Here is a 26,704-nt window from a genome sequence, read left to right as displayed (position 1 = left end):
GCACCAAACCAAGAGCTTTTGAATATGTCGCTCCCGCTCCCCGCTTTCGCTCCCGCTCCCAAGTAACAGTGTTCCTAATGATATGGGTCTGGACACCACTGTTGAGTTCGCATTGGCCAACATGGATCTCAAGTGCTAGAGCCTGTTAGATTTGATGACTTAGAGGGGTCAACCTCCATACCAGCAGATGCAGAGGCGACTATGGATACAGCGGGAGGATGTAGAGGAGAGCAGTGGGGACCATGATGATGGGTATAGTGATGCTGATTCTCATGCTGATTGATGCCTTGAGGCGTGTATACTTGTACTTGTTTTATATTTTCTATTTCTATTTGTCATTGGCATTGCACCAACACTACCTATGTAACACATTTTGATTTGATGACTTAATGAGAAAACTACAGTTGTCAGTGTGTTTATCTTACTATCTTGTAGTTGTAAGTTGTCTTTCAGTTATGAATTATGAATCATGATTTAAATTTTTAATAGATTTATCATTTATGTGACCAGTACCACTGACATTTATTTGAATTTTGTATGTACTATGCATGCTAATAGCTATAGATGAAGATCTATGTTTGAAATCAATAAATTTGTATCATTAATTAAAATTTGTGTAAGAAATATGATAATATCTAATTTTTAATATATATGTATATTTTTTAAATAAATAAATAAATATATATATATATATATATATTAATAAAATAATATATAACGTGTCCTGTTCCGGGGGGTCAGCGTGTCCGAATCCGACACCACGAATCTCGAATCCTACGTGTCCCGAATCCCCGTGTCAGGTGACTTAGGTAAATACTAAAAATAACCACTAGTGCATGCTCAACATATTATAGATCAACAACTGAAGGAAACAGAAACAATCACACCAAATGACACCGTTATTTATGGACCAATGTTCCCGGAAGAACCCAATATGGGAAAACTGGTGCAGCTATCTAAGGGTTTTCTTATTAAGCAATATCAGAGTATAATCAGGGTGCCGAAACTGGCCTACCCAACAAAGAATTTCCCTGTCAGTAATACCTCTCAGTTTGAGACAAATCTCCTGGCTGAAACCCCGGATAATCCTTCCGGCAGCTCCTCAGCTCCAATCTACCCCAGAAACACCAGCGTCTACCTTTCTGGACTGCGTCAGCCCCTCTCTGCCCAACATTGGCCCTGCATCACCCCGGATGGGTCTGCGTCAGCCTTAGGAAGCCTTGTGTCAAACTTCTGGCTCTCTGTGTCAACGACGCTAGCCTCTCTGAAGCTTTGTGTGGCCTTGCGTGAGCTCTAGCTGCTACTACGTCACTCTCCCTGGCTACTGCGCTGCTCTCCCGACACCATCTTTGTCTCTCTATCTCTCTGTACTCAATGCCCCTCAGTTGCAACTCCGATCACTGATTCTATCTCTCTTAGCAAACCCCACTCTAGAGAATAGAATGACTTATCACTCTGGTGTATTCTCCAAGTGACCCTCAAGCCCCCTCTTATAATTTTTCCGTTAACATATCAACCGCCGAGATTAAGTCTCTAATCAATGGCTAAGATTAGATCTGGCTTGATCCATGTCTTTTGGACCATTCTAACACAGTTTTATATTAATCCACATTAATATTTTAATTTCCCTAAGTTAACGGTTTAGAATCTGCCCAAACCCTTTCTGGGTATTGGAGATCTCATGTGCCCCAACCTCTCCACCAAATTTTGTAGATAGAGCACATCCGATGCTACCACAAATCAACAGCAGACTATACAATTGTTTGGAAAAACTTTGGCAGCAAAGAGTTAATGACAGTTCAAAACTCAGGGGGGTCAATGGAAAGAAATTATTGTGCAAAAATATATTAGCCCTAGTACTATTATAGGTTGGATTAGGAATCGAAGGATATCCATAATGTGTCTACTCATTGGAAAGATTTGGTGCAATCTTTCTCATTTATGAAAGTGGTTATCATATAAAATAGGTCATGAGGAACAAATGAAGGTCAGAATAGCTCAATAGATATATAGGTGGGTTACACAAATGATATGAGATTGCCAAGGACAAAGATAAAATTACTGCAGGCCTAAGGTATATTCACTCTTAATCAGGTTGTTGCTCAAGAATTCACCCGTATGTGGCAGCAGAGTCAGAAGATGGCAGATTCTTTAGGGTCCGGAAGGGTAAGATGCGGAGGTATCAAACTTTGATGTAGAGGCTTAAAAAAAATTCATGTGTGTGTATGATGACCCTGATTCTGGTAATGTACTCCAAAAAACAAAAGCTTCCTGATTTTATTCACACAAAATGGACTACCAAGCACGTGTTTCTTCAGACTCAGACGATCAAATCTGGTGGACAAAGATACAAAAGGTCAAGGCTTCAAAGAAAACAAGGATATTTATGTGGCTAGCATTAAAAGCCAAAGTTAACCCTGGAGAATCTACAGAAAATAGTAAAGGGGGGTCCTGGTTTATGTTTTCTCTGCAAGAAAAGTAATGGAGAGATTGTCTATCTACTGGTTCACTACTCTTATGCCATGCCATTGCTGTCAGAAGTTGAGCAGTTCAAAGGTCTCTGAGGAATGGGTGTAGATTCAGTGGAACAATGTCTAAAACGTTGGTGGGGAAGGAAGGTGTTTAAAGAGTAGAGAGCTCTTCCATTTCTGACCTGCTGGGGAGTGTGCCTAGCCAACAATAAAGTGCTTTTTGAGGATAAGGAGACCCCGTTCTTTCTGTTGGCCCATCAAATTAAAGTTCAGCCTACAATTTTAAATTCCAGTTATCCAGAAAAATGCAAGGCAATAAGAATCAAAAAATCAGAGTTGAAATCAACAAAAATCAGACCTGAGGAATTTTTATGGCTTTAGTCAAAGGCCCAAGGGAAAGTGCAGTACTGGTGTTTTATTTCTGTATAATTCCCATTTATTCGAAGTAATGGCACCCATGGGAAATGGATCGAATAATGCTGAACTCATGGCATTGAGACTGCTTTATACAACTGATCTGGAGAAGAATGTAAATTCATCTTAAAACTCTAGGCGATCAACTGAAGGAATTGCAAGGAAATTTGAATCAATTATTTTTTTTCATGTGTACAGGGAACAAAATATGCAAGCTAACAGGCTATTAAAAAGTGGCATCAAGCAGCAGAAGACAGGACAATACATGAAGAAAGCAGATATGGCATTATCACCATTCCTGAAGACTATTACGCTCGATCCCAAAGCTTAGTTAGTCTGTATCTGGTAATCCTGAAGAATATAAAGGGCAAAGTTTGATTTCCGTGCTTTTTCTGTACTCGCAAATAGCATTAGGCATTTCTGCCAAGTCGGCATTTATGGATGTAATTGCAGAACTTGGAGTGTTTTTTTACTACTCTTTGAATGAGTTAATCTTAATAGTTGGGCTTTTCTGATATGCAGCAATGATAAATCTGAAAATATGTAAAAAAAAATTCAGCTGGTCTCTTTTTCATATCTATAGAACTGGTGATTTGATAGGAGGTTCTCGAAGCCCTTATCCTCTGATTTCGCTTTGTAAGTGCTTTCAACGCAAAAACTGTAATTTTCGTTCTACTTGAAGAGAAATGTCAACTTTTTCTATGCAAAAAATTTAAAGAACAAACAAATGAAAAAAGAAAAAACTGATCACAAGAACTGTTCTTAACACCAATAACTCCAGGAAAGATAAAACAATGCCAATTGATAAGTATCTGAAATACCTGCCCCTTTTGAAAGGATGGATATGGAAAATCACAAGAACAGGAAAATTTACTACAGTTACATAAATGAGCCAAAGATACATTTTACAAAATCCACATGCACACTTATCCTTCACAATTCTTCAGGCTAACTAAACCTTACATATATACAATCCAACAAGTAAATTGTGCAGGGGGAGGCCAAAAGTTTATCCCATGATTGTGCTCAGGTCAAGAGCATATTCCATTCCAAAAAAATGAAAAACAAATCATAACTAAGCTTACCATCTATGCCCATCGGATCAACACCAGCACCATTTGCCCTTTCCTCAAGGTCACAACTTGCCCTGCGCTTTTTTTCATGTTTTTTCTTGTGTATTTCACTTCCAGGAATCTCTAGCCTTGGTATTGGAAGGATGGCATCCTCTGCATTTTCAGGACCTAGTGCTGTGACTGAAATGCATTAAATTATAAAAGGTATAAGAAACCAAGCACCGTGACTAAGTTGTAACAAATACCAGAAAGAAATGTTCACATAACACTCACACGACCTGACATGATATTTAATAGTTCAAAAATGTAGAAGATGAAAGTGATAATATCTAAAATATACATGGTTCCGGAATGGTGCCACTGAAATTATGGAAAACAATTTCACTAAATGACTAGTATGCACATTCAAAACTTCAGCACATGCAGATTTATGATTCAACAAAACACATAGGATTATGATGGATGCTTTTCAAGTTTTAATTTGACAAATATAGTGGTGGCCTAACCCGGTTTCCATGTAATCCAAACAATACAGAATGCTATAATTGTCACTGAGTCTTTATGATTCCAACATAAAATTTTCAGTATTGATTACCTTCATTCCCTTGTCGATTACTCTTAACAGAGCTCTTGGAATGCCTGGAGGACAATAGCGCTCCATTTTGAGAAGCACTCAGAATAATATCCCTGTCTTGCTTCTCCAGCTTAAGTCTCTCAAATATAGGTTTTGCTGAATTACCATATGCAACTAAAACCATCACAGAATCTTCACTTATTACCTCTTGTAGCCTTGCTGCGAAAATGCAAAGCTTACTATTCCGCCTAGGCTTTGTACCCTGAGTTTCCACTTCCTCTGAAGATACCATAACTTTAGAAGGTTTTACCAAGCCCAACTCTTGCACACTCTGTCCACGCCATATATAAGCAACTCCTATCTCTGAGACAGCAAGAACACTTAGGCCCTCACCGTCCTCACCAAAAGTCTTGCAGTCCAAAGCCACAGCCGGTTGTTCCATTGAAAGAACACAAGCAGCAGCCCCATTCCCATTGCTACCATCACATTTCCACATAGTAACGTGCCTCTCACCAGCAGCAGAAGAGATTATATACTTCCCATTTTCTGTAAACAGCATAGCCCTCACAGAATTCTACATTACAGAACAAAAAGCCATACACAAAAATGAAATTGTGTGCAAGGAAATTCAACAAATGTGACATGTACCAATAACTACTACACAGTATAAGAATATGAACTCACTTACCATAAGCGAATATTTGGCAAAAAAGGCCTTAAAAACAGAAACAAATGGGTGTCTATCATAATGGGTGTCCAAGCAATATAATTTGGACACTAAACAATAAATTCTATGCGAACACTTACCGGATGCCCTGTAAACTTCTGCAATTTCTTTCTGTCTAACAAATCAAAAACTTTCAATTCAGCAGATGCAGTTGCCAAACTTCTCCCATCTGACAAAAATTTAGGAAATTATGCTGAAATTATAATCTGGTGCTTAATGACAGATGCAATACAAAAAATAGTATGTGAAAGTTTTTTTATAGGAAAAGATGTAGCCAATGAATTCATAATAGCTAAGTAAAATTCATAAATATGCCCATACAACATAGACTATAATTTACCAGACAAATTAAATTATATAATGAACAAGAAATATTTGACTGATAGGATTTCTGTATCACATCTATTGTCAAAGTAAATTGATATTAGCAAAACCAAGATGAATCTATATACTGTGAGTTCCAACTTTTCTTCGAAACATAGGTCAAAAATTAACAACATTTACAATTAATGAGAAGGTCAAAAACTAATCACAGATAACTATATGGAAGAAATAAAAACCAGATAAAATCAGTAAACCAGAATGTGTTTTTGTGCATGTCTAACGAATAATGATATTTTTTCTTAAAAAGCATGATAACATCTTTCAGTTGATGTCCTAACTTCAGACAAGCATTGACAGATGCAACAAACTGAGACAAATCAAAAAAGTTACTCTGAAATTATAATCCAGATTTCAATGACAGAAAAAGCAATTGAAAAAAAAAATAACTGTGATTTTTTTTACTAGGAAAAGAACTCACCAATGAACTCGTGACAGCAAAGTGAGGTTCATAAATATTCCCAAACAGCATACAGTAAGAAGAAATATATAAATGATAAGTTTCATGTATCATATCGACAGTAAATTACTAAATCATAATTAGTGAAACCTAGAAGAATCTATAAATTGAGTTGTAATACATGCTGGGAATCTTAGGATGACAAATACTAAATAGCAATCTTTATAATAATGGAAAGTGTAAACATCGCATCACTAATAACTGTGTGGAAAATAAGAAATCGAGATAACATCAGTAAATTGGTATGTGTTTTTGTGCATATGTAACAAATAATGATAATATTTTTGGTTGGTAAATTTAATCTTCATACAAGCATTGACATATGCAGCCATGTTAGACTTGAAATCTATGTTTGCACATACTCTACAGAAAAGATACAAGGTTTTCCCATTACCAGGTATCATATTGAAACATGTTAAAATCATAACAATAAAGCGTGGATTAATCAAAACCAAGACCAATTGAAAACAAGTATTCTACAATAGTCACATGTTTATCTATGATGATCTGCCCAGCAACCAGAAAAATTCCATGCTGACCACTTGAATAAACTGCTACCTTGACAAAAGAGTATCACAAATACTAATGATTTTTTTAAATTAATATTAATAATACTACTATTTAAATAATTTTATTAAAAATATAATAATGTTATTACTGGAGTGTTAGCTCAGTTGGTACAGTCCCTCTCATTAAAGCAACTCTGCTATTGAGGTGATGGATTCAATTCTCTCGACACTCTTGGGTTTAGGCTTCATGGTTGAGCCAGCAGGAAGTGATCCTCTCAGGTAAATATGCCTGGTGCAAATATTCCCTGGACGTAGCAGTCACCAATCTCCGAGAACCACATAGAAACCCAGAATATCAAGAAAAGAAAAAAATAATAAAAAATGAAGAAAGTATCTCAACACCCAGTATATGTTGATTTTCCACGACACTTAAGAATCAGGTTTGAGTCTAAGATCACGATCACAAACACACTCAAATGCCACAACACAAGCACTTAGCACAGCGGAGTAACATATAGCAGTGAAACAATGTCATGCACAAGACAATTTTTAACCCAAAACTTGTTATATTACAAATCTTAATACAACAAATGTAGGGCTCCCGAACCAGGGATCATGGCCCTTACATACAACCCTGATCACCAATCTTTCCCTGAACAAAGTACACTTGAGTTGCCGATGTAGCACTCCACAACCCTTTCAGTCCACATAACTTGAACACGTCTGGCAGTTCCTTCGCCTCCTCTTCTGCTGATGAATGCAACTTCAGATAGCTTGCATCTCCAGCCATCCAATCTGCCACTATCAATCTTCTAGCAGACTCTAGAATGACTGAACATAGGCTCACCGATTTGCCCTCTAGATCCTCTCCTACTCCAAGATAGCCAACTCGTAGGGTCTTCAACAAAGCTGCCCTCTAGCACTGATTTCGCTCCTCCAACATCACTGCAGACTTTAGGGGTGAATTAGGTTGACTGTCTATGTACCAAAGCAGCCCTAAACTACGGCATCAAACTCCTGTCCCAAAAAACCTTGGAACAGCTCTCCATCACCTAGCAATCAATCAACATGAAGAAACAAATCAACATACCTTTTTCAGATGGCTGCTACACCTCCTTAAGATCATGGTTCTGGGCATAAACTCTAAGGTTTTCGGCTCTCTGTTAGGGCACCTGTACCATCCACAGGTCTGCCGTAATTCGGCCAGTATAGACCTCAAACGAACACACAAATCTCACATTTAGCCTTCTAAACCTGTGCGCTATACTCCAAGGAATCTCAGCCTTCTATTACACGTCTACCACAGGTCATATGATCACAGACCTGCACATGAACAGGGGCTTGGACTCCTTAAAGACACAGAATACCTGCGGCCAGAATCACGAAGAATTTGTGCCCCAAACACATGCCCAGAATCACAGAAAAACTCTGCCAGCAATCGCCCTTCATGTCCTCGACTGATCACAAGAAAAGATACCAAAACATGTGCTTCTCTCCAACTCGGATTAGGCTCCTAGGGTCTACGGCTGCCTCAGATTTGTACTTCCTCTTGACTGAATTTCTCTTGGATGGATAATCAAATGAACATGCCTCTCTCCTTCTTATAGTTTTCCATGGAGGTGGCTTTAACCCCCAAGGGTCACCTCCGAAGCCCAAGCCAACTTGAATATCTTCATTAAACCCCAACTAACATTAGGAAATTAATTTCTTTCATTTGATCAAGATACATCATCAAACCCTTAGGTTGCCCAGGTACCCCTTAGCCCTTCAAGGGTGCCCCTCTTGATTTTGATGATTAAAAAAATATTTTCTTCACTTAGTTTCGTGCCCACAATTTTGGGTACACAAATCAACAGTATAGCTTTAAAGCTTACCCATAACCATAATGTACTACCTACTCTCATTGAGCCTACCAGAGAATTAAGCAATGTATTATACTAGTACACACTAATTGTAATATCACAGTTTTGAAGCTTTCGATGTGTTGGACAAAATTATGTATACATGGATATATTGCCAGGAATCCAGCTATGAATGACCCCATGTGTAATAGATGGAAATGTCTTGTATGAATTCCTATTGCAGAGCTGAAGGTCGGGGCTGTACTAGTGACTGCTAAGCATATATTTTCAATAATTAAAATAACATTCTAGGCATGGTTAACTGAGGGAGAACACCTAGGCCACTATGAGTCCACCAGATGGGAAACGTAAGGGGGGTCCAAAGGGTTGACCTATGTCTCATGACTGTAATGTCCCTGGGTAATTTTTTTGCCCTTGGGGCTTAATTTTTTACTACGGTCTTCAATAAATCAGGAAAGATTATACAACAGCACTGCACATTCATACAACAGTAGGTATTCTTCTATTCAATACACGAAAATAAAGACTTTCAACAGCAATATGATTGTTCAACAAAATCACACTGCATATAGGGCTGATTTCCCCATGAACCAATAATCCGCCAGTGAAATTCAAATTGTACTGACAAGATTAATAGACCAACAACCAACTGTAATCTACACTAGTCTATTCAAGTCTGTGGTTACTAAATTAACAACTTCACTGTCTAACAACTGCTTATCCAGCCTGCTTCCACTTGTCCAAGTCTCCACCCATGGATAAGTAACCTCTTTCTGTATCAGCTGTGTGTAAGGTGAAAACAGTGGATAGCCGAAGATAATCCCAGTCCTCCAGTCCTAGGGTGAGTGCCGCTACTTCAAAAGTGTTGATTTTTTATAGATCTTCTAAAATGCTAATTATTTCTAATGATTTAATCCTTTTCATATTCTCATTCATCATTAAGCAATTATACAGAAGATATAAACAGTAGAAACATTTATGACATTAGGATCATAAAGAGAGCCAAAAAAGGCACACGGGGGAAAGCCCAGAAACCTTTTCTTAGAGAAATCATTCAATTAAACAAGAGATACAATCTGAACTTCCAGCCAAAAACAAAGTCAAACTGACCACAAATATACCCAGGTCAAACCCAATGTTTTAAAAACCGGAACCGGTGACCGGACCGGTCCACCTAATGAACCAGGTTTTGAACCGGAACCGGTCGAACCAGGACTGGTCAGGTCTAAACGAACCGGTTTAAAAAAAATACATTAAATAATTAATCTTTAATGAAAAAAACTATTTTTAAGATTTAAAACCATGATTCCAAGCCAACAGAAACAAAATATGCAACGCTTGGTCATCTATATACCATGTAAAGGTGAATATATCAAAATGGCATCGAGTGCAATACATATCCGCAACAAAATACATAATCAATGAGGCTCTAAATGGCCTCTAGAGTCCGAAAACAATGCTCTAAGCTATGGGGTCACTGAACTACTACAAGTCTACATATCAGTGATCAAGAACATGATCACTACTCATGATGATCAAACTCATCACCACTACTAGACAAGAGATCATCAACATGAGCTACATAAATAATATGGCTCCGAGTTTGCAGACTCCTAAAACTCCTCTACAACTTTAGTAGTAGTAGCAAAAATAGACATCAAAACTACAAATCACTGATCAACACGGTCACTCATGAAATTCATCATTGATTCAACACTACTAGAAATACATAAACATCATCAACAAGAGATACATAAACATCATCTAGCTCAAAGTCTTCAGACTTGGATTGCTCAAGCTTATAACATTATAGAAATTGAAAAGGTTTAACATGCCTAACCAGTGCTTTGGTTTGATTGAAGGGTTCATCTCCTCAACCTTATAATGCGGTAGAAAAAGATTAGCATGCCTAACCAGTTGTTTTCCTTTGAGTGAAGGGTGCATTCTTGTTAAGGCCATGGTGGAGGAGTTCAACAATCAATACCACCAACATCAACACAGCTCAACAATCAATGCCACCACGATCAAAATTCTTAAAGGGCTTCATGCTCTTGATCAAATGCCAATCCATACCCTCACACACGATAAAATCAAATGGAAACATTGCAAACCCCCAAACCATGAAACCCTGAAAACCATCAAGTCTGCTGAATTTTAAGTGAAATCTAAAATTCTAGTTTCTCCATATGAAGTCTAATGAGGTCGAAACCACTCTCAAACATCCTGAGTCATTTCATGGTAATGTTAAAAATTTAAATAAAATGATTCCATCATTTTACTTTAAGAATTTAACATTACCATTAATTGCCAACATTGTTAGTGTTGAGATGTGTCAGGAAAATGAGAGGGTAGACATGTTTTTCTTAGAGGGGCTATTTTTGGAGGAAAGCAACCCTGAATTTCCCTCAAAACAACTTCAAAACTCACAAAAATGCATTATGTGGGGTTTATAGTTGCCCTGGCAATAAACCGGCTTGTTTAGGACAAAACAAGCCGATTTAACCACAAACCGGCCGGTTTTGTCCTAAACCGGTTGGTTAGCACCGTTTTGTCCACGTTTTTGGTGAAATGGAGGGTCAAACCAAGTTTTTCTGCTGGTTTGACCCGGTGGGCTAGCTAACTGGCCGGCTTGACCGGTTACCGGTTCAAAACCGGCCGATTTTTAAAACACTGGTCAAACCTGGTCAACCAAAGACAAGTTCAACGTCCTGAAATATCAACCTCCTGACTCAGAAATCAATCTGCTGCTGTCTCAGGGAATTTCGGTCTACTCAGACATGGTCTGCCCAGATTTGTTCTGCCCAGATTTGTTCTGCCCAGAAACTCAACTTGCTTAGTGTTGAGATGTGTCAGGAAAATGAGAGGGTAGACATGTTTTTCTTCGAGGGGCTATTTTTGGAGGAAAGCAACCCTGAATTTCCCTCAAAACAGCTTCAAAACTCACAAAAATGCATTATGTGGGGTTTATAGTTGCCCTGGCAATAAACCGGCTTGTTTAGGACAAAACAAGCCGATTTAACCACAAACCGACCGGTTTTGTCCTAAACCGGTTGGTTAGCACCGGTTTGTCCACGTTTTTGGTGAAATGGAGGGTCAAACCAGGTTTTTCTGCTGGTTTGACCCGGTGGGCTAGCTAACTGGCCGGCTTGACCGGTTACCGGTTCAGACCGGCCAATTTTTAAAACACTGGTCAAACCTCGTCAACCAAAGACAAGTTCAGCGTCCTGAAATATCAGCCTCCTGACTCAGAAATCAATCTGCTGTTGTCTCAGGGAATTTCGGTCTACTCAGACATGGTCTGCCCAGATTTGTTCTGCCCAGAAACTCAACTTGCTCTTTCACTTTGATCTGCCCTTATCTATCTTCTCCTTCGCTTGAACAGAAGTGATCTGAATTGCCTCGTAATTGATGAAGTCTAATGAGTATATATAGTGAATGGATGAACCCAAAACAGTGTGTCAAAAGGACCAGGCCAACTTCATCTTTTGGAGGACCGACTTAACATTTGGAGCCAAAAATTCAAATTTTAGAAATTCAATTTTTTTCTCTTTTGAAGCTGACATGGAGAACATGTCTTATATTTATTGTTACCTATTTTTGAAGGGCTAAAACATTAATTATGAAGACCGACCATAGCTACAAAATTCAAAAAGAAGTCAGTGGTTTGATGGTCCACTTCCTTAAATAGTCTCCAAACAGGCCTTAGGGAAGCGACCAGCATCCAATCTGTGCCCTAAGGGACCTCTGCAACCTCTAGCATACAAGTTGTGCTTCAGATTCCAATTCATTGACGTCAAGTGACTCAGAAGGGTTTCTTTAGTGAGTTTTAGTACCCCATATGTACCCCTGCTAGCACAGACCCAAATTGCTGAGCTTAGAAACTATGCCAATTCCCTCGAGAAGGAAGACCAAACTTGTAAGTGGCCTTAATTGCTTCAGGACAGACCTTACAACCATCAACCAACCCACTGTACACTGAGAAAGGTTCCTCAATGGTCTTTGTGTGGCTTTGGTGCCTCAAGGAGGCCCTACTGCAACCCAAACTCTCCTTAACTGAAGTTCTAGTGACAAAGGACCTTTCTTGTTTTCAAAGTGAACATGTTGACTAGACGAATAACTCTAGAGAGCTGCTTCTTGGCCCAGAATCCGAATTGCTTCAAGATACATTGATGCAATAGAACAGAGAAAAAATATGGTGACTAGCTAGGGTGGGATCACGCTCACCAAAATTAATCAAGAAGAAGGGGTCTTGAAACCCTCAAAGTCTGAAGCTCAAAGAAAACAAAAACAATTCAATTCAATTTGATGATGATAAAATGATTCTTCTCTCTCTTATTTATAGATTTCTTTGTGGGGTTCTTGTACTTAAATTAATGTGAGGAATTACAAATGTAGCTCCCAATTTGGCCTTTTGGCCCTAGTGTTGTTAGGTCTACAACAACACCCCACCCCATTTTTTGTTAAAAATTCTAAAGAAAGAAAAAAGGGCCCCTTTTAAAAATTTTATGTTTATTAAGAAACCTTTCAAAAAAAAGATCCAAGTAATACAAGCTTTTCTTTTTTTAGTCAAGATAAACTTTCAGGTCAAATTTTGGTCTGGGCGTTAAAATTTAAGTCATCCCGACTCCCTCTTATTCTGACCTCCCGACTTGTCGATTTTTGTTTTTCCGGACTCCCGACTCCCAAATCCCTTGACTTCCAAAATGATTCGATACTACTTTATATTTAATACTTTCATTGTCTTTTTTGCATTTTTAATAAAACCAATCATTTTGACGAGTCATTATTCGGGTTATTCGACGTCAAATTAAATGTTAAATTTATACACAATTTGACCTTCAAAGCTCCTGACTACGTTCTTTGCCACTTGAAATGACAGGCAGTTGGTTATTTATTACAGAATTTATTGAGACTTGACGTTCATCTCCCGTGATTGCAAGTTATTAACTCCGTAAGTTTCTCAAGAATTTAACCTTTTAGTTTTTCAAAAACCCATTACAGCGTTGTAATCTAAGTTTTACGTTGTAAGTTATTCCTTGCTCTCTGTGTGAATTTTCTCGATTTTCTGTCAAAGAAATATCAATTGTTCATAATTCCAAGCTCTTCCAGTTAGTATTAGTTTGTTTCTTTATTTAAATTCACCTTTCAAATTTATGAAATTTTTACATCTTACCATACTTTCATTGTTGTTTACAGGTTATATGGGCAAGAAGGGAAAAACACAAGCTTCCATGACTGCAATCCAAAACATCGAAATGAAAATGAAATCAGTGGAACCGACTGAATTTGAAGAAAGCAACCTCAATTCATCATTTATATCAGATACCACTTACAAAACTCCAAATGAAGGCAGTATCTCATGGGAAGAAATCTATGACTTCTTTGAGAACAGTGAGTTGAAGAGAACTCATTATTCAAATGATCCGATAATTTTGTGGAATTTAAAGCGAAAGAAATAAACCAACAAAAAAAAAAGATAGAAATGCATACGGTTGCAGCCAGGGCGACGATGTTTCCTTGTTATGATATGATAAGTTGGATTTTATCCGCGCCCATCTTCAGACTTGTTCTATTGTCGATCATAATAGGAATGTGATTGCTTCCTAGAGACCTGACATGCTAAATCCAATTTATAAGTTGAGTCCTCCTGAGATTCTGTTGAACACAGAATGTTTGAATCATTTTCACAATAATTTCATTAGTGAAAGGAATAAAGATTACACCCCACTTGTTAAGAAGTGGCTCCATGACCTTGAGGGTTCCAAACTCAAGACTGGGAAGGATTACCCAACAACTCTTTTCAAAAGGCCTCATAGATTTTTTATAAAAATGCTCTCTAGACTATATGGTGAGTCGAACCCTCAGCCCAGCAAACAAGAATGGGTTCCACTAGTTCATAGTATTTTTAAGCAATTGAAGAGGTTTAACTAGGAAAACATTATGTCTCAAAATATATCAAAAGCAATCAAATTATCCCTAGCCTTCGCTCCAAGGATTAACCAAGGATTTTTTATGTCTGCCTATCTTATGGATATATTTATTGCAACAATTCCTTTCCCTTTAATGGAATGGAACTATCCCTAAATCATGAAGAAACTATACAGAATTTATGTTCCATCTTATGGGAAAGCAGATATAAAGACCATTTTTATGACATTTGTAATAATATTTTGCTTTATTTCATGAAGTTTTGTTTGGAAAGAGCCCACCAAGGATAAGCAAAGAATTCCAATCTTCCTTGTCCGAAATAGAAGACTGGTTCATTGAGGAGAAATTTTCTTATATCATTGTTTATTGGTGTGAGGTAGGACCTCATGTACTGCCATGATATATTCCAGATAGACTAGCAGTCAGGGAAATTGCTAATCATACAGCGTTGAATGGTGTAACCAGACTTTTGCACAAAACGCAAAAGAAATTATGGCCTACTCTCCCTATTAAGGTCGGCCAAATGATCTTAAAGGACGGAGGGCATGCTGCCAAAGAAGCAAGTGATCTACAAGATGTCTGATTATATTCAGTGCCATCTTATAAATATGATCCCAGGAATGTTATTTGTTGATCATTACAGCTCAATTACTTTACCTAAAGTATATGTTCATCACCAACCTCCTTTCGATTATGTTTTTCATCATGGTAATTTTCCCGAGCCAAACAATTTCCTTCGTTACTTTAGTTGTTGCCACATATTTTGCTTCAGTTGTGGAATATGTTGGAACTGATTGTTTGCGTGACCTCCAGGAGACAACTCTTGATCGCAGACTCATAACATAACCTGAAATAGATACCCTAGTTTCTTTATCTCCGTCAAAATCTGAATCAGAGTATCCAATCAAGCTGAAGTCACCCACCTGTGTATACTTGAGTCCAAAGTCTTGAGTTCCCTTCAAGTACTTTAGAACTCTTTTTGCAGCAGACCAATGACCCTCACAAGGCTTTTGCATAAACCTGGAGAGGATTCCAACAACAAATGAAATGTCTGGTCTGGTAGTAGTCAGGTAATTGAGACTTCCTACGAGTTGTCTATACTTTGTTGCATCCTCAAATTCTTTTCCTTCAATGGATGTGAGCTTTAAGTTATATTCCATTGGAGTAGTCAATGGATGTGAGCTTTAAGTTCTATTCCATTGGAGTAGCCATGCCAAACCTGTTCAACAGATCTCCAATGTACTTCTTCTGAGAGAGGAATATAAACTTCGGATGTTGAGTTACTTCAATACCAAGATGTTAGTGAACATAGCCCAAATCTGTCATTTCAAAACCTCTCTTCAATTCCTTCTTATGGATGCAATGTAGCTCTCATTGTTCCCTGTCATCAAAAGATCATTTACATACACCACAAGATATACAACTGTTTTGGCGACTTTCTTAACAAACAAAGTTGCATCATCAAGATCATAATGTTTGAAATTGAATTCCAAAAGTGCTTAGTTAACTTCTCGTACGAGGTTGGCGGTTCTTGCTTGAGGCCATACAAGGATTTTACAAGCTTGCATACTTTGTGTTCCTAACCCTTCACAACAAATCCTTCTAGTTGGGCATAAAAACATTCTCTTTCAGATCTCCATTCAGAAAAGTAATTTTTACATCCATTTGATAGACTTTCCAATCGTTCTAAGATGCCCAATGAAAGAGAGTTCGAATGGTAGCCCATTTGTTGTGGGGGCAAAAGTCTCCTCATAGTCGATCCCTTATGTGCAAAACCTTTTGCCACAAGCCTGGCTTTGTGCTTGTCAAGTGAGCCATTTTCTTTAAACTTGTTCTTGAAGACCCACTTGCAGCCTATTGGTTTGCTTCCCAAAGAAGGATCCACCAACTTATAGGTGCCATTCGTTATCAAAGCATCATATTTTTTCTACATCGCTTCTTTCCATTCATCATGAGAAGCGACTTCTTTGAAGGAAGTTGGTTCGAAATTTATAGACAAATTCAGTTCACAATCATAAGAAACATCCATATCAATCGGTGAATCAAAATTGTCTACATCGCCTCCATTTTGTCTGTCTGAGCTTCTTGTTCCTGTCTTTCCAACCTCATTAGGATGAACACTTTCAAGTGTCTTTGTCAGCCATTTTGGAGGACCTTTCTAACATGTCCCAAGCTGCTTAGTTGACTGAGATGGGGCTGAATCAAGATTTAGTCTCCCAATTTTGTCAATCACATCACTCAAAGTGTCATCAGTGGTTGGAGCTTCATGCGGGGGAGAGTGCTTCAAAAGAAGATTCTACAGATTGATCCAGTGTAGGAATCCCCCCTTCAATATGTGGAATTTCATAATCGAACTTTTGAAAAGACTTTGCATGTCTGAATCTATCCAATTGTTGTTGATAAGTAAAATGGTTGTTTGAAATCAATTATTTTGCAAAATGTGTGGGGAAATACACTGGGAAACTTGTCCCCTGCTATGAAAATATTCCTTCATGTTGAAGAATATAATTTTATTATTTATTATGAGAAATTGCTATGAAAATCCTGTTAGTGTTAGATAAGAAAAATGGATGTTTGAAATCAATTGGATTACTAAATGTGTGTGCAAACCCATTAAAAATAAATACATGTATGCTGAGTGTTTGACAAAAAGGATGGCATTGAGGAATGGATCATTGGGTCCTCTATTCTTTAAAGTCGGCAATTTGGAAATTATGGTCTCCAAGAATCTATCTATTGATTTGTTCAGAAGCTTCCTTTCGAGAATTGGAATTCTGGATTTTTTTCCCGTAGGTTGCATATCATCTTTCCCAGCATATTTTAGAGTGTTTTAAGAGGAAATCTTTGACAAGCATTGCTTTCCATGACTTAGGATGGTTTCTTAATGTTAAACCTGGCCTTGTCTAGTCATCATACAGTGGCTTACCTTGCAAGGCTGTTTGTAGCCCTTACAAGCCAATATTCTGTGTTTTCTGAGGAGACACAAAGATGCACATTTTGGTAATGCGAAAAGTGACTTGGGGATCTTGAACATGTCTGCTTTGCAGCAGTCAGTGCAGCAAGAGGACAGCATTCATAAAGGATTGCCTATGTTTCAGAGAAAAAATCCTACACCCAGTCAATTGCCTTGGGACTCAGCTAGTGAATAAGATAAGTTCTTTCTTTTCTTCTCCTTGGTTATGAAACCATTCTTTTATGTTGAAGACACAAACATTAATCAGCAAACAACCTAGTTACCCATAACAGGAAACCAATTAACCAAGAAAAAGGGTTTGGAAGCATGTTGAAAGGAAAACCTGAGTGAAAATTTATATTCATAGACCTTAATACCAAGGATATCTCAACAGGACAAGCTGACCACACTGAACAACATCTAAAAGTTACAAATAAAGATAATGTGTAAAGTTGACGAGCTGAATGGGTGAGAAAACCATTCAGCTTCTATGAGCTTTAAAGAATATCATTCCAGACAAGAACAGAATCCATGACATCACCCCAATTCCTAACAGAGAGGAAATGAAAATGGATAAAGCTCAAAATTCTACAACTTTATACAACCATAAGTAAACACAACAAATATCATATTAATTGATACCTTAAAAAGAAGGGATATTCTAGGGCCATGCCTGTGTGTTAAATGAAGCTAGAGGAAGGGTTCTGCCATATTTAGTAGGTGCACTAAAATTGTCAGGGGGGCCCACAAGTGGGACCAAGGCACAGTCTACCTTTTTCTATTTGTTTTTGACTTAAAAAAATTTCAATTTTCCTATAGTCAAAAATTAAATCGATCTCAGCCATCCAAGGAAGTCTAATCTCAGCCATTCGTGTCAGTGGTGGGCCCAAGTTGGATTCTAAGAGGCAAAAAGGCGCAGAACTTGGTCATTATGCACTAGACATCTTGGTGTTCAGCTCAGCGAGAGAGCAGGGTTCAGCTCAGCGCTAGGGATTTTCAGATCAGCGAATTGCATGAGCAGAGGAGCAGTTCCAGCTCAAATTACCTTCAGCAATTCGCAAACTTCTTCCAAGGGGCCGAAATCTGTTCACAGAAGAGGTCATACAGGCCATACAAACTCGCAAAAGTGCGCAGAAGGGAGGCCGAATTTGCTTGAAGTGCGCAGACCAGTCCGCAGAGGGTTTGCAAAGGCTCAGGGGAGTTTTTCTCTCCTGTTTGTATTCATTCTCTGAAGATTTGCCGAGCTGAATAAAATAAAACACCAAGATTGCAGGTTTCCCCAGATTGGGGTTTTCCGGGTAAATCTAATGTGTACTGTTTTTATGGTGTGCTTGTCTTCATCTATTCCTTTTGTTTTCCGCTGCATGCAAGTAAGAAAACTCAACATATCTGTGGGTTAAAAATTAAAGTTCAGATTTTCATTCTTTGCCTGGTTAAGATTCATAAATTACTTAGCTGAGATTTTGAAAACTAACATGGTATCAGAGCCACGTCTTTGAGTGAAGACCAGCACTGTGTTGTTTCGACCTCAGGTACAGGAACAGCTTGCACTAAGGAGGTGCCAGTTCAGGTACAGGTGCAGATCATTCCAGTAAAGAGTAAAAGCACAGCTTTTACCAGTGAACCAGCACGCTAGGGTTTCTGGACAAGTTCGATAAGCAAGATGCTGTACCAGGGTTTGAGACGAGAGCACAGTTTGGAGCGAGCAGTAAATTTCTGCTCATGGAACAAGAGAATTTCTGTGGTGCTTGAGGAGCAGGGTGTGAAGGATTTTGTGGAGAACCCACAAGCCACGCCAACTGAACCCCAGCAGTTGGCTCAGCGCAACAAGAATGATGCCAAAGCGAGAAAGCTCATTCTTGAGGGAGTCGAAGACCATATCGTTCCACATCTTTCCGGCAAGCAGACTGCTAAGGAACTGTGGACAGCGATCGTGAACCTTTACCAAGGCACAAGTGATGCCAGAAAACTCGTGCTCAAGGACAAGTTAAGCAACTTCCGGATGAGCAAGTCCGAGCCCATAGTTACCTATCTCGCCAAATTCACCTAGGTGAAGGACAAGTTGGGTGGTGTGGGGGATACAGTACCAGAGGAAGATTTGGTGAGCCTTGTGAGGTTAGGGCTTCACAAATTGTGGGTAACTTCCAAGATGCGGTGAGTGGCAAAGACAAGCTTCCAGACTGGGAGCGGTTGTGGCGTGACTGTGTTCAGGATGAGATTCAGAGGCAGGCCAGATTTGGAGCTCATGTTAAGCATGAGGAAGAGGAGAACTTTATCCTCGCTGGCAAAGGGGGCAAGGCTAAAGGCAAAAAGGGCGCAGGAGGGGCCCAAAGGGAAGAAAGAGAAAAAGGATTTGTCCAAGATAAAGTGCTTCCAGTGCCTGCAGTTCGGACACCACACAACCTGTTGAAATTGTAACTAGCATCAATCGTCTTAATGTATTTCTGTCATTTGTAAATTTATTGTTGGTCAAAAAGAATTTTATTGAAAACATGGGTTTCATGCTTTTTATTTCTAGTGAAAAGAAAGTTATGAAAGGCATGTTTTTCATGAACTTTGCAAGAAAAGAAAATTAATTCTTTTATGTGTCTTTTTGGTCAAACCTCAACTGTCAAGTCAGTCTGCCTGAGAAAGGCACCCTTCGCATGGATAGAAGACTGTATATAATATATTATATCCTATTTGTCCTCCTCCAAAGAGCCAATCAATCATCTAATCCAAGCGAAGAACTGAGGCATAATATTTCTGAGGCTAGTATGAATCTAAGGCACTTTATCTCTGTAAAAGATGTGATGTCTGGAGCACAAATCAAAGATCTGAGGCACAATGCCTCTAAGGCTAAAACGAAGGTATGAGGCGCTCCTTTCGTCCTTATTGACAACAGACAAGTGGCATCTTATAGACAGCACTGTGGGCAGAAATATGGCATCTAGTGGGCAGTCATGTGGACAAACATGTGGCATCCTGTGGACAGATTTGTAGCAGATTTCATTGTTTTGGTGAAGGGTTGCCTTCGCACTTGGACGATTGGTTGTCATACTGATCAGTTTGTCTATGAATTGGATATCTCTCGTTGACTATGATTCTATAAGGAAAGGATTCCTGGGTTTTCCCCCATTGTGGGTTTTCCTAAGTTACCAGGATTCGGATACGGATTCGGATCCGGATCTGCCAGTTTTTTGAAAAGCCAGGATCCAGATACGGCAAGTACAAACAATATAAAATATTTTATAGTTTTTAAAATTAAATTTATATAAAAATAAAATAAAAACATATATTAATTTTTAAATATATAATTTTTATATAGAGTGCCTATAAAAATATATATTAGATATATTAGATAAATAGTATCAGAATTAATATATTATTTATAAATATTAATTAAATTTGTATAAAATAAAAAAATTATAATTACTTGTTATTATATTTAAATTAAATAAACTTACTTTATGAAACTTTTAAAATAAACATATAATTTAATAGTTATTATATTTAAATTAAATGAAGTTACTTTATAGAACTTACGTCATCAAACTTTTAAAATAAACATATAATTTAATTAGAATATCCCAACATCCGTATCTTATAATCTTAAAATAAAGTTTATACAATGGTTAACCGCAGGTTTATAATCTTGAAATTAATGAACTCCCTTGTTAATTATTCCCACGGCTGATTTTCCCAATATAGCGTTATTCATCAGCTGACATTTTCTTTCTGGAATTCTGCGCTGAGATATAATTTGAAAATATGTGCTGACGTCAAACCATATTACACACAGATTAATGAACTCCCGCACGGCTGATTTTTCCAATATCGGGTTATTCATCCACTGACATTTTCTTTCTAGATTCTGCGCTGAGATATAATTTGGAAATATGTGCTGACGTCAAACCATATTATAGACAGACAAATGTTGGGCGGGGGGGATCTTCGTGGATCCGGATCCGAATCCGTCTCTGATCCGGGGATCCAACCGCTGGGCCTGACGGATCCGGTAACATAGGGGTTTTCCCATCGTAAAATTGTGTATTGTCTCTTGTGCACTATTGTTATTGTACTTGAATGATTGAAATGTTGAAGTATAATTGCTTGATGAAGATTGAATAAAGGCTAAAAGAATAAGAATCCTCACAAGTAATTAACTTGCATTAGAAATTCATGCCTGCAATTGAATTTTCAACACAACCAAGTGTCCACAAAGGAATAAGGGGTCCAAGAAGGACCAAGTGGCAGCTTCAGCAGAGGCAGATGAATTCATTTCTCAGTTTGAGAGGGAGTTCTCACTCATAGCTTATTTAGTGAGCTCAACGGCTAGTAGCGTGTGGTATATTGACAGTAGAGCATTCTGTCATATGACCAGCAACAAGGATTATTTCAGCCAACTGACTAAGAAGGACATGCAGTTTCATATAGAAATGGGAGATGATGGCACGTACCTAGCCAAGGGCATGGGTACTGTCAAGTTCAAGAGGGAGTCCGGAAACCCTCTCTTCCTGAGAGATGTCATTTATGTCCTAGGCGTAAAGAAAAATCTTGTTTCAGTTTCAACCTTGGAGAACAAGGGGTATGAGGTCATCTTGAGCAAAGGAAAGGCCTGCATCAAACCTTTCAACAACGAAGCAGCTAAGTAGATCGGGATTAGAGTGAAGAACCTCTACAAGCTTCAATTTGAAACAGCCACGGCCTTGAGCGACAGCAAAGTTAGTGAATACAACCGTGACCTTGGGGAGCTTTGGCATAAGTGTATGGGTCACTTACACGATGGTGGATTGAAGATTTTGAGATTGCCACATGGTTGTCATCGTACAATGTAGATCAGCATGACGTGTGCAAGGGCTGCACACTTGGCAAGTATGCCAAGATATCCTTCCCCAGTAGAGATGACAAGGTCAAGACCATTCTGGAGTTGGTACATTCAGATGCCTGTGGACCATTTACCTCTGCAGCCTCATGGGATACAAATATTATGTCACCTCCATCGATGACCACACGAGAAAGACATGGACCTTCTTCAAGAAGAATAAAGATGAAGTCTTCTCGAAATTTGTGGAGTTCAAGGCCTTGGTGGAGAACCAGACAAGTAAGAAGATCAAAGTGTTTAAGGTCAGACAACGTGGGGAGTACATCTCCAATGCTTTCAAAGACTTGTGTGCCAAGGAGGGCATCAGGAGAGACCTTAATGCGCCTCATAACCCTCAGTAGAATAGGGTGGTTGAGTGCAAGAACAAGAGTATCATTGGAGTGGTTAGGGCCATGTTGCATGACTAGAGGCGGCCAATGTTTCTATGGGTAAAGGCATGCAACACTGCAATCTTTCTACAGAACAAGAGTCCACACAAGGTGTTGGGCAGAGTTACACCAGACGAAGCTTTCACGGGCAAGAAGCCCGATGTGTCTCACTTCTAGATCTTTGACAACTTTGTTTACTGTCATGCGTCTGTTGATAATCGGAAGAAGTTGGAGCCCATAACAGAGAAGGGCATCTTCGTGGGTTACAATGACAAAGCTAGGGCATACAGGGTCTACATACCAACATAGAGGAAGACAGTGGTCAAGCGTGATGTCAAATTTGAGAAGGACAAGGCTCTTAGGAAATCCTTATAGCATGAGCTGGCTAGAGCACATGCGGAGGAGTTGTTGGCTCCTAAACATAAAGCTAGCCAACTCCTAGGACCACATCACAGCCAGTTCACAGACAGGCCATGCAGCAGCCAGATGAGGAGGTTGCACAGGAACAACGGGAGAAGGATGAGCGAGCGAGGCCCACTCGAACAGTGACACCTAGCACAAGCAAAAGGAAGCCAAGGTGGGTTGATCAATTGATTCAAGAAGCTGAGGACAGCGTAGGGGCACCCAACTCTACATGCAGGCAAAGAAAACAGCATCAGAGATATTTGGGCTATATGGCTTTGATGATTGAGGCCATAGACACAAATCTTCTAGCTACTAGGAGGTAGCCTCTCAACAGGTTTAGCGTGATGCTATGGTGGAAGAATACTCTTCCATTGTGCAAAATGACATTTGGGAGATTGTGCCAAGGCCAGAGGGCATATCTGTGATTGGATCCAGGTGGGTCTACAAGATTAAGCAGGCAGTTGACACAAGCGTGGAGAAGTACACGGTCAGATTCGTCGCCCAAGGGTTCTCTCAGTTGGAGGGCATTGACTATGATGAGACTTTCACAAATGTGGCCCATTATTCATCCATCAAGACCATAATAGCACTTGCAACTTAGCTGGGGTTGAAAATCCACCAAATGTACGTGAAGATTGCCTTTCTTAATGGGGTGGTTGAGGAAGGGATTTACATAGAGCAGTCAAAGGAGTTCGCAACACATAGCAGGGAAATGCATGTCAGCAAGCTCAAAAGAGCTCATTATGTGCTCAAGTAGGCCCCACGAGTGTGTGGTATTCACGCATCGACAGCTAGCTTCTGGGACTGGGCTTCACCAAGAGTGAAGTTGACCCCTGTACTACATTATGGTTGGGAGTTAGCCTCCCATTCTTATATTGCACGTAGATGACCTCATATTTACAGGGGACGAGACACTCATCAGTGACTGCAAGAAGAATCTTGCAGCAGAGTTTGACATGAAGGATATACAGCTCATGCACTACTTCCTTGGGTTGGAGGTTTAGCAGGGAGATGGACAGATTTTCTTGGTATAGGTCAAGTATGCTCTAGAGATTCTCAAGAGGTTTCACATGCAGGATTGAAAGCCCATGGCCATGCCCCTGTTGACGGACTAGAGGAAGATATATGCTCGCAAAGTAGAGCGAGTGGATGCCACTCTCTATAGGCCGCTTATCAGGTCGTTGATGTATCTGGTGAACACACGACATGACATTTGTTATTCAGTAAACCAATTGAGTCAATTCATGCTAGGGCCTACTAGAGTACATTGGGTTGTTGAAAAAAATATTCTTAGATAACTCAAGGGCACAGTGGATTATGGGTTCATGTACAGAAAGGTTGATGGAGTGAAGCTGGAGGGCTTCACATATGCAGATCAATGTTTTAAAAGTCGGCAGGCTCGGAACAGTCTCGGTTGAGTTGGTCCAAGCCAGGCCTGAGATTTATGACTCGGCCACCGAACCGGTTCGGCCGGCTCGGTATTAACCTAGCCAGCTCGGCCGAGTCCATATCAACCCCGCCGGGTTACGTACAGCGGCCAGTGAACCCAGAAAAACGGTTTTTTTTCTTTTTCTTTTTTGCCGAGTGTGGGGGACTCCAAAGGGGTTTATTAATTGGTTTGTTGGTCTTTGGGGTCCATTCCCCCCTCCCAAACCCTATTTAAGCCACTCAACCCCTCTCATTCTCTCATAGCCATCTCATGCAATTGAGTGAGAATTTCAGTGAGAGTTGTTGAGTTTGTTTTTGGAGCAGCAGTGAGGAGTCTTGGGCAAGCATTGAAACTGGAGTGAGGAGCTTCTTGGGCAGCCATTTGGAGCAGCATTGAGGAGTTGGTTTCTTGGAGCAAGATTGAGAAGGCAGTTTGTGCTTGAGGTATTTTTTTCACTTGTACAAATTTGCTTTTGCTTATTAAATTTTAGGTGCATATCTAGAAATCCTAAAAAGTGTTTTTTGTGAAAGAAATGAACATTGAATCAATGTTTTTTTTCTTCTTTTTTTTTAATTTTCAGATTGTTTGCTTTCATTTCCAAGTCAAAAAATGGCACCTAGAGTGAAAGATGTTGCTTGGGCATATGTTGAAATGGTTGAAAGTCAAATCACTCCGTGTACCTCACTAGAAATTGGGGAGATTAGGAAGGAATTGTTATCCAGCTTTGAGAAGTTTAAAGAAGATAAGGCTAGGCAAAAAGAGTTAGAGGTTGAAATTGGGAGGAAGAAGAATATACAAAAAAAGATGGCTACCAACCCCCATTTTGAGTTTGAGGGTTCTTCCTCTATCCCTTGTACTGATGCATCCAACCCCTTCCGATATGTTCCTCCCTCCTTTGAGTCTATTCAAGAAAAGGGAAAGGGTAGAATGAATTTGAAAAAGGGTGATATGAATATCGAAAGTTATTTCACTCCCTCCTCTCCATCAGATGCACATGGTCCTCAAGCTAGTAGAAGTCAAATGCAACCCACTTTAGATGACCATTGGAAGAAAGAATTGAGGGAGACTGCTTGTGATTACATATCTAGATGGTGGTATGATGTTGATATCCCCTTTAATGCTTCCCGTTCACCATATTATGAGCCTATGTTTGATGCCATACAAGTTGCTGGAAAAGGCTTCAAAGGCCCTATTATGCATGAGCTAAGGGGGTATCCTTTGCAGAAAGAAATTTCATCCATTAATGAGTATTTGAAAGATTTCAAGGACTCATGGGCAAGAACAGGAAGTACCATCATGTCAGATGGATGGACTGATCAAAGAAACCATACCATCATAAACTTTCTTATCTTCTGCCCACAGGGAACCACGTTTTTAAAATCAGTTGATGCATCTGATAAGGTAAAAGATCGGCAATTGTTGTTTCAGCTATTGGATGAGGTTATTGAGGAGGTGGGGTGGCTAATGTTGTTCAGGTCATCACAAATAATGCCTCTAACTATGTTCTTGTTGGTAAATTGTTAGATGAAAAACACAAGACCATCTTTTGGACCCCATGCGCTGCACATTGCCTAGACCTCATGCTTGAGGATATTGGAAAATTAGATTGGGTCAAAAACACTGTAGATCATGCCAAAAGCATAACAAAATTTATCTACAATAATTCATGGATTTTGAGCCTCATGAGGAAACACAATGGGGGCAGGGATATTATTAGGCCTGCCATCACTAGATTTTCTACTCATTTTTTGAAATTGCAATCAATGCTTTCACAACATAGAAACTTGCAAAAGATTTTTTTCTAGTGAAGAATGGAGTCAAAGCCAGTGGTCTCACAAACTGGAAGGCAAAGAATTGAAAAAGAAAGTTAATGAAGAAATATTTTGGAGAAAGGCAGCAGAGATTGTGAAGCTTGTTGAGCCACTAGTTAAGGTGTTGTGGTTGGTGGATGGGGAAAGAATGGCTATGGGCTTCATTTATGAGGTTATGGATCAAGCAAAGGAGCAAATAAAGAGGGCATACAAGGATAAAGTGGCTAAGTATGGGCCCATTTGGGCAATCATTGATGAAAGATGGAACAATCAACTCGATCGCCCTATACATGCAGCTAGGTATTTTTTGAACCCACGGTATCATTATAAAGCTAACGAGACAGGAGTTTTGAGGGGGGAGGTTAGAGATGGACTGATTGACTGCATTTATCGCATGATCCCATCGGTGTCTGATCAGCTGGAGATACACCGACAGGTCACGACCTTCACTAATGCCTCGGATACCTTTGGGAAG

At 39.2% G+C, this 26,704-nt stretch overlaps 1 protein-coding gene across 1 annotated transcript in view; it reads right to left on the bottom strand.

The window, feature by feature from the left end:
* Nucleotides 1–26,704, bottom strand: part of LOC149138201 (uncharacterized) — a 142,736-nt gene that overhangs the window by 93,545 nt on the left and 22,487 nt on the right. Inside the window, exons 5-7 of the mRNA XM_089450284.1 lie at nt 5,340–5,428; nt 4,554–5,106; nt 3,971–4,138 (exon numbers count right to left, since the gene is read on the bottom strand). Of these exons, the coding sequence (XP_089306410.1) occupies nt 3,971–4,138; nt 4,554–5,106; nt 5,340–5,428 (810 nt within the window). The remainder of the gene's footprint in view (nt 1–3,970; nt 4,139–4,553; nt 5,107–5,339; nt 5,429–26,704) is intronic.

Source organism: Pinus tabuliformis, chromosome X (genome assembly GCF_031772625.1).
Source record: "Pinus tabuliformis cultivar Carrire ecotype Pingquan chromosome X, CPIR1, whole genome shotgun sequence".
Lineage (NCBI taxonomy): Eukaryota > Viridiplantae > Streptophyta > Pinopsida > Pinales > Pinaceae > Pinus > Pinus tabuliformis.
This window is presented reverse-complemented; position numbering and strand designations above follow the sequence as displayed.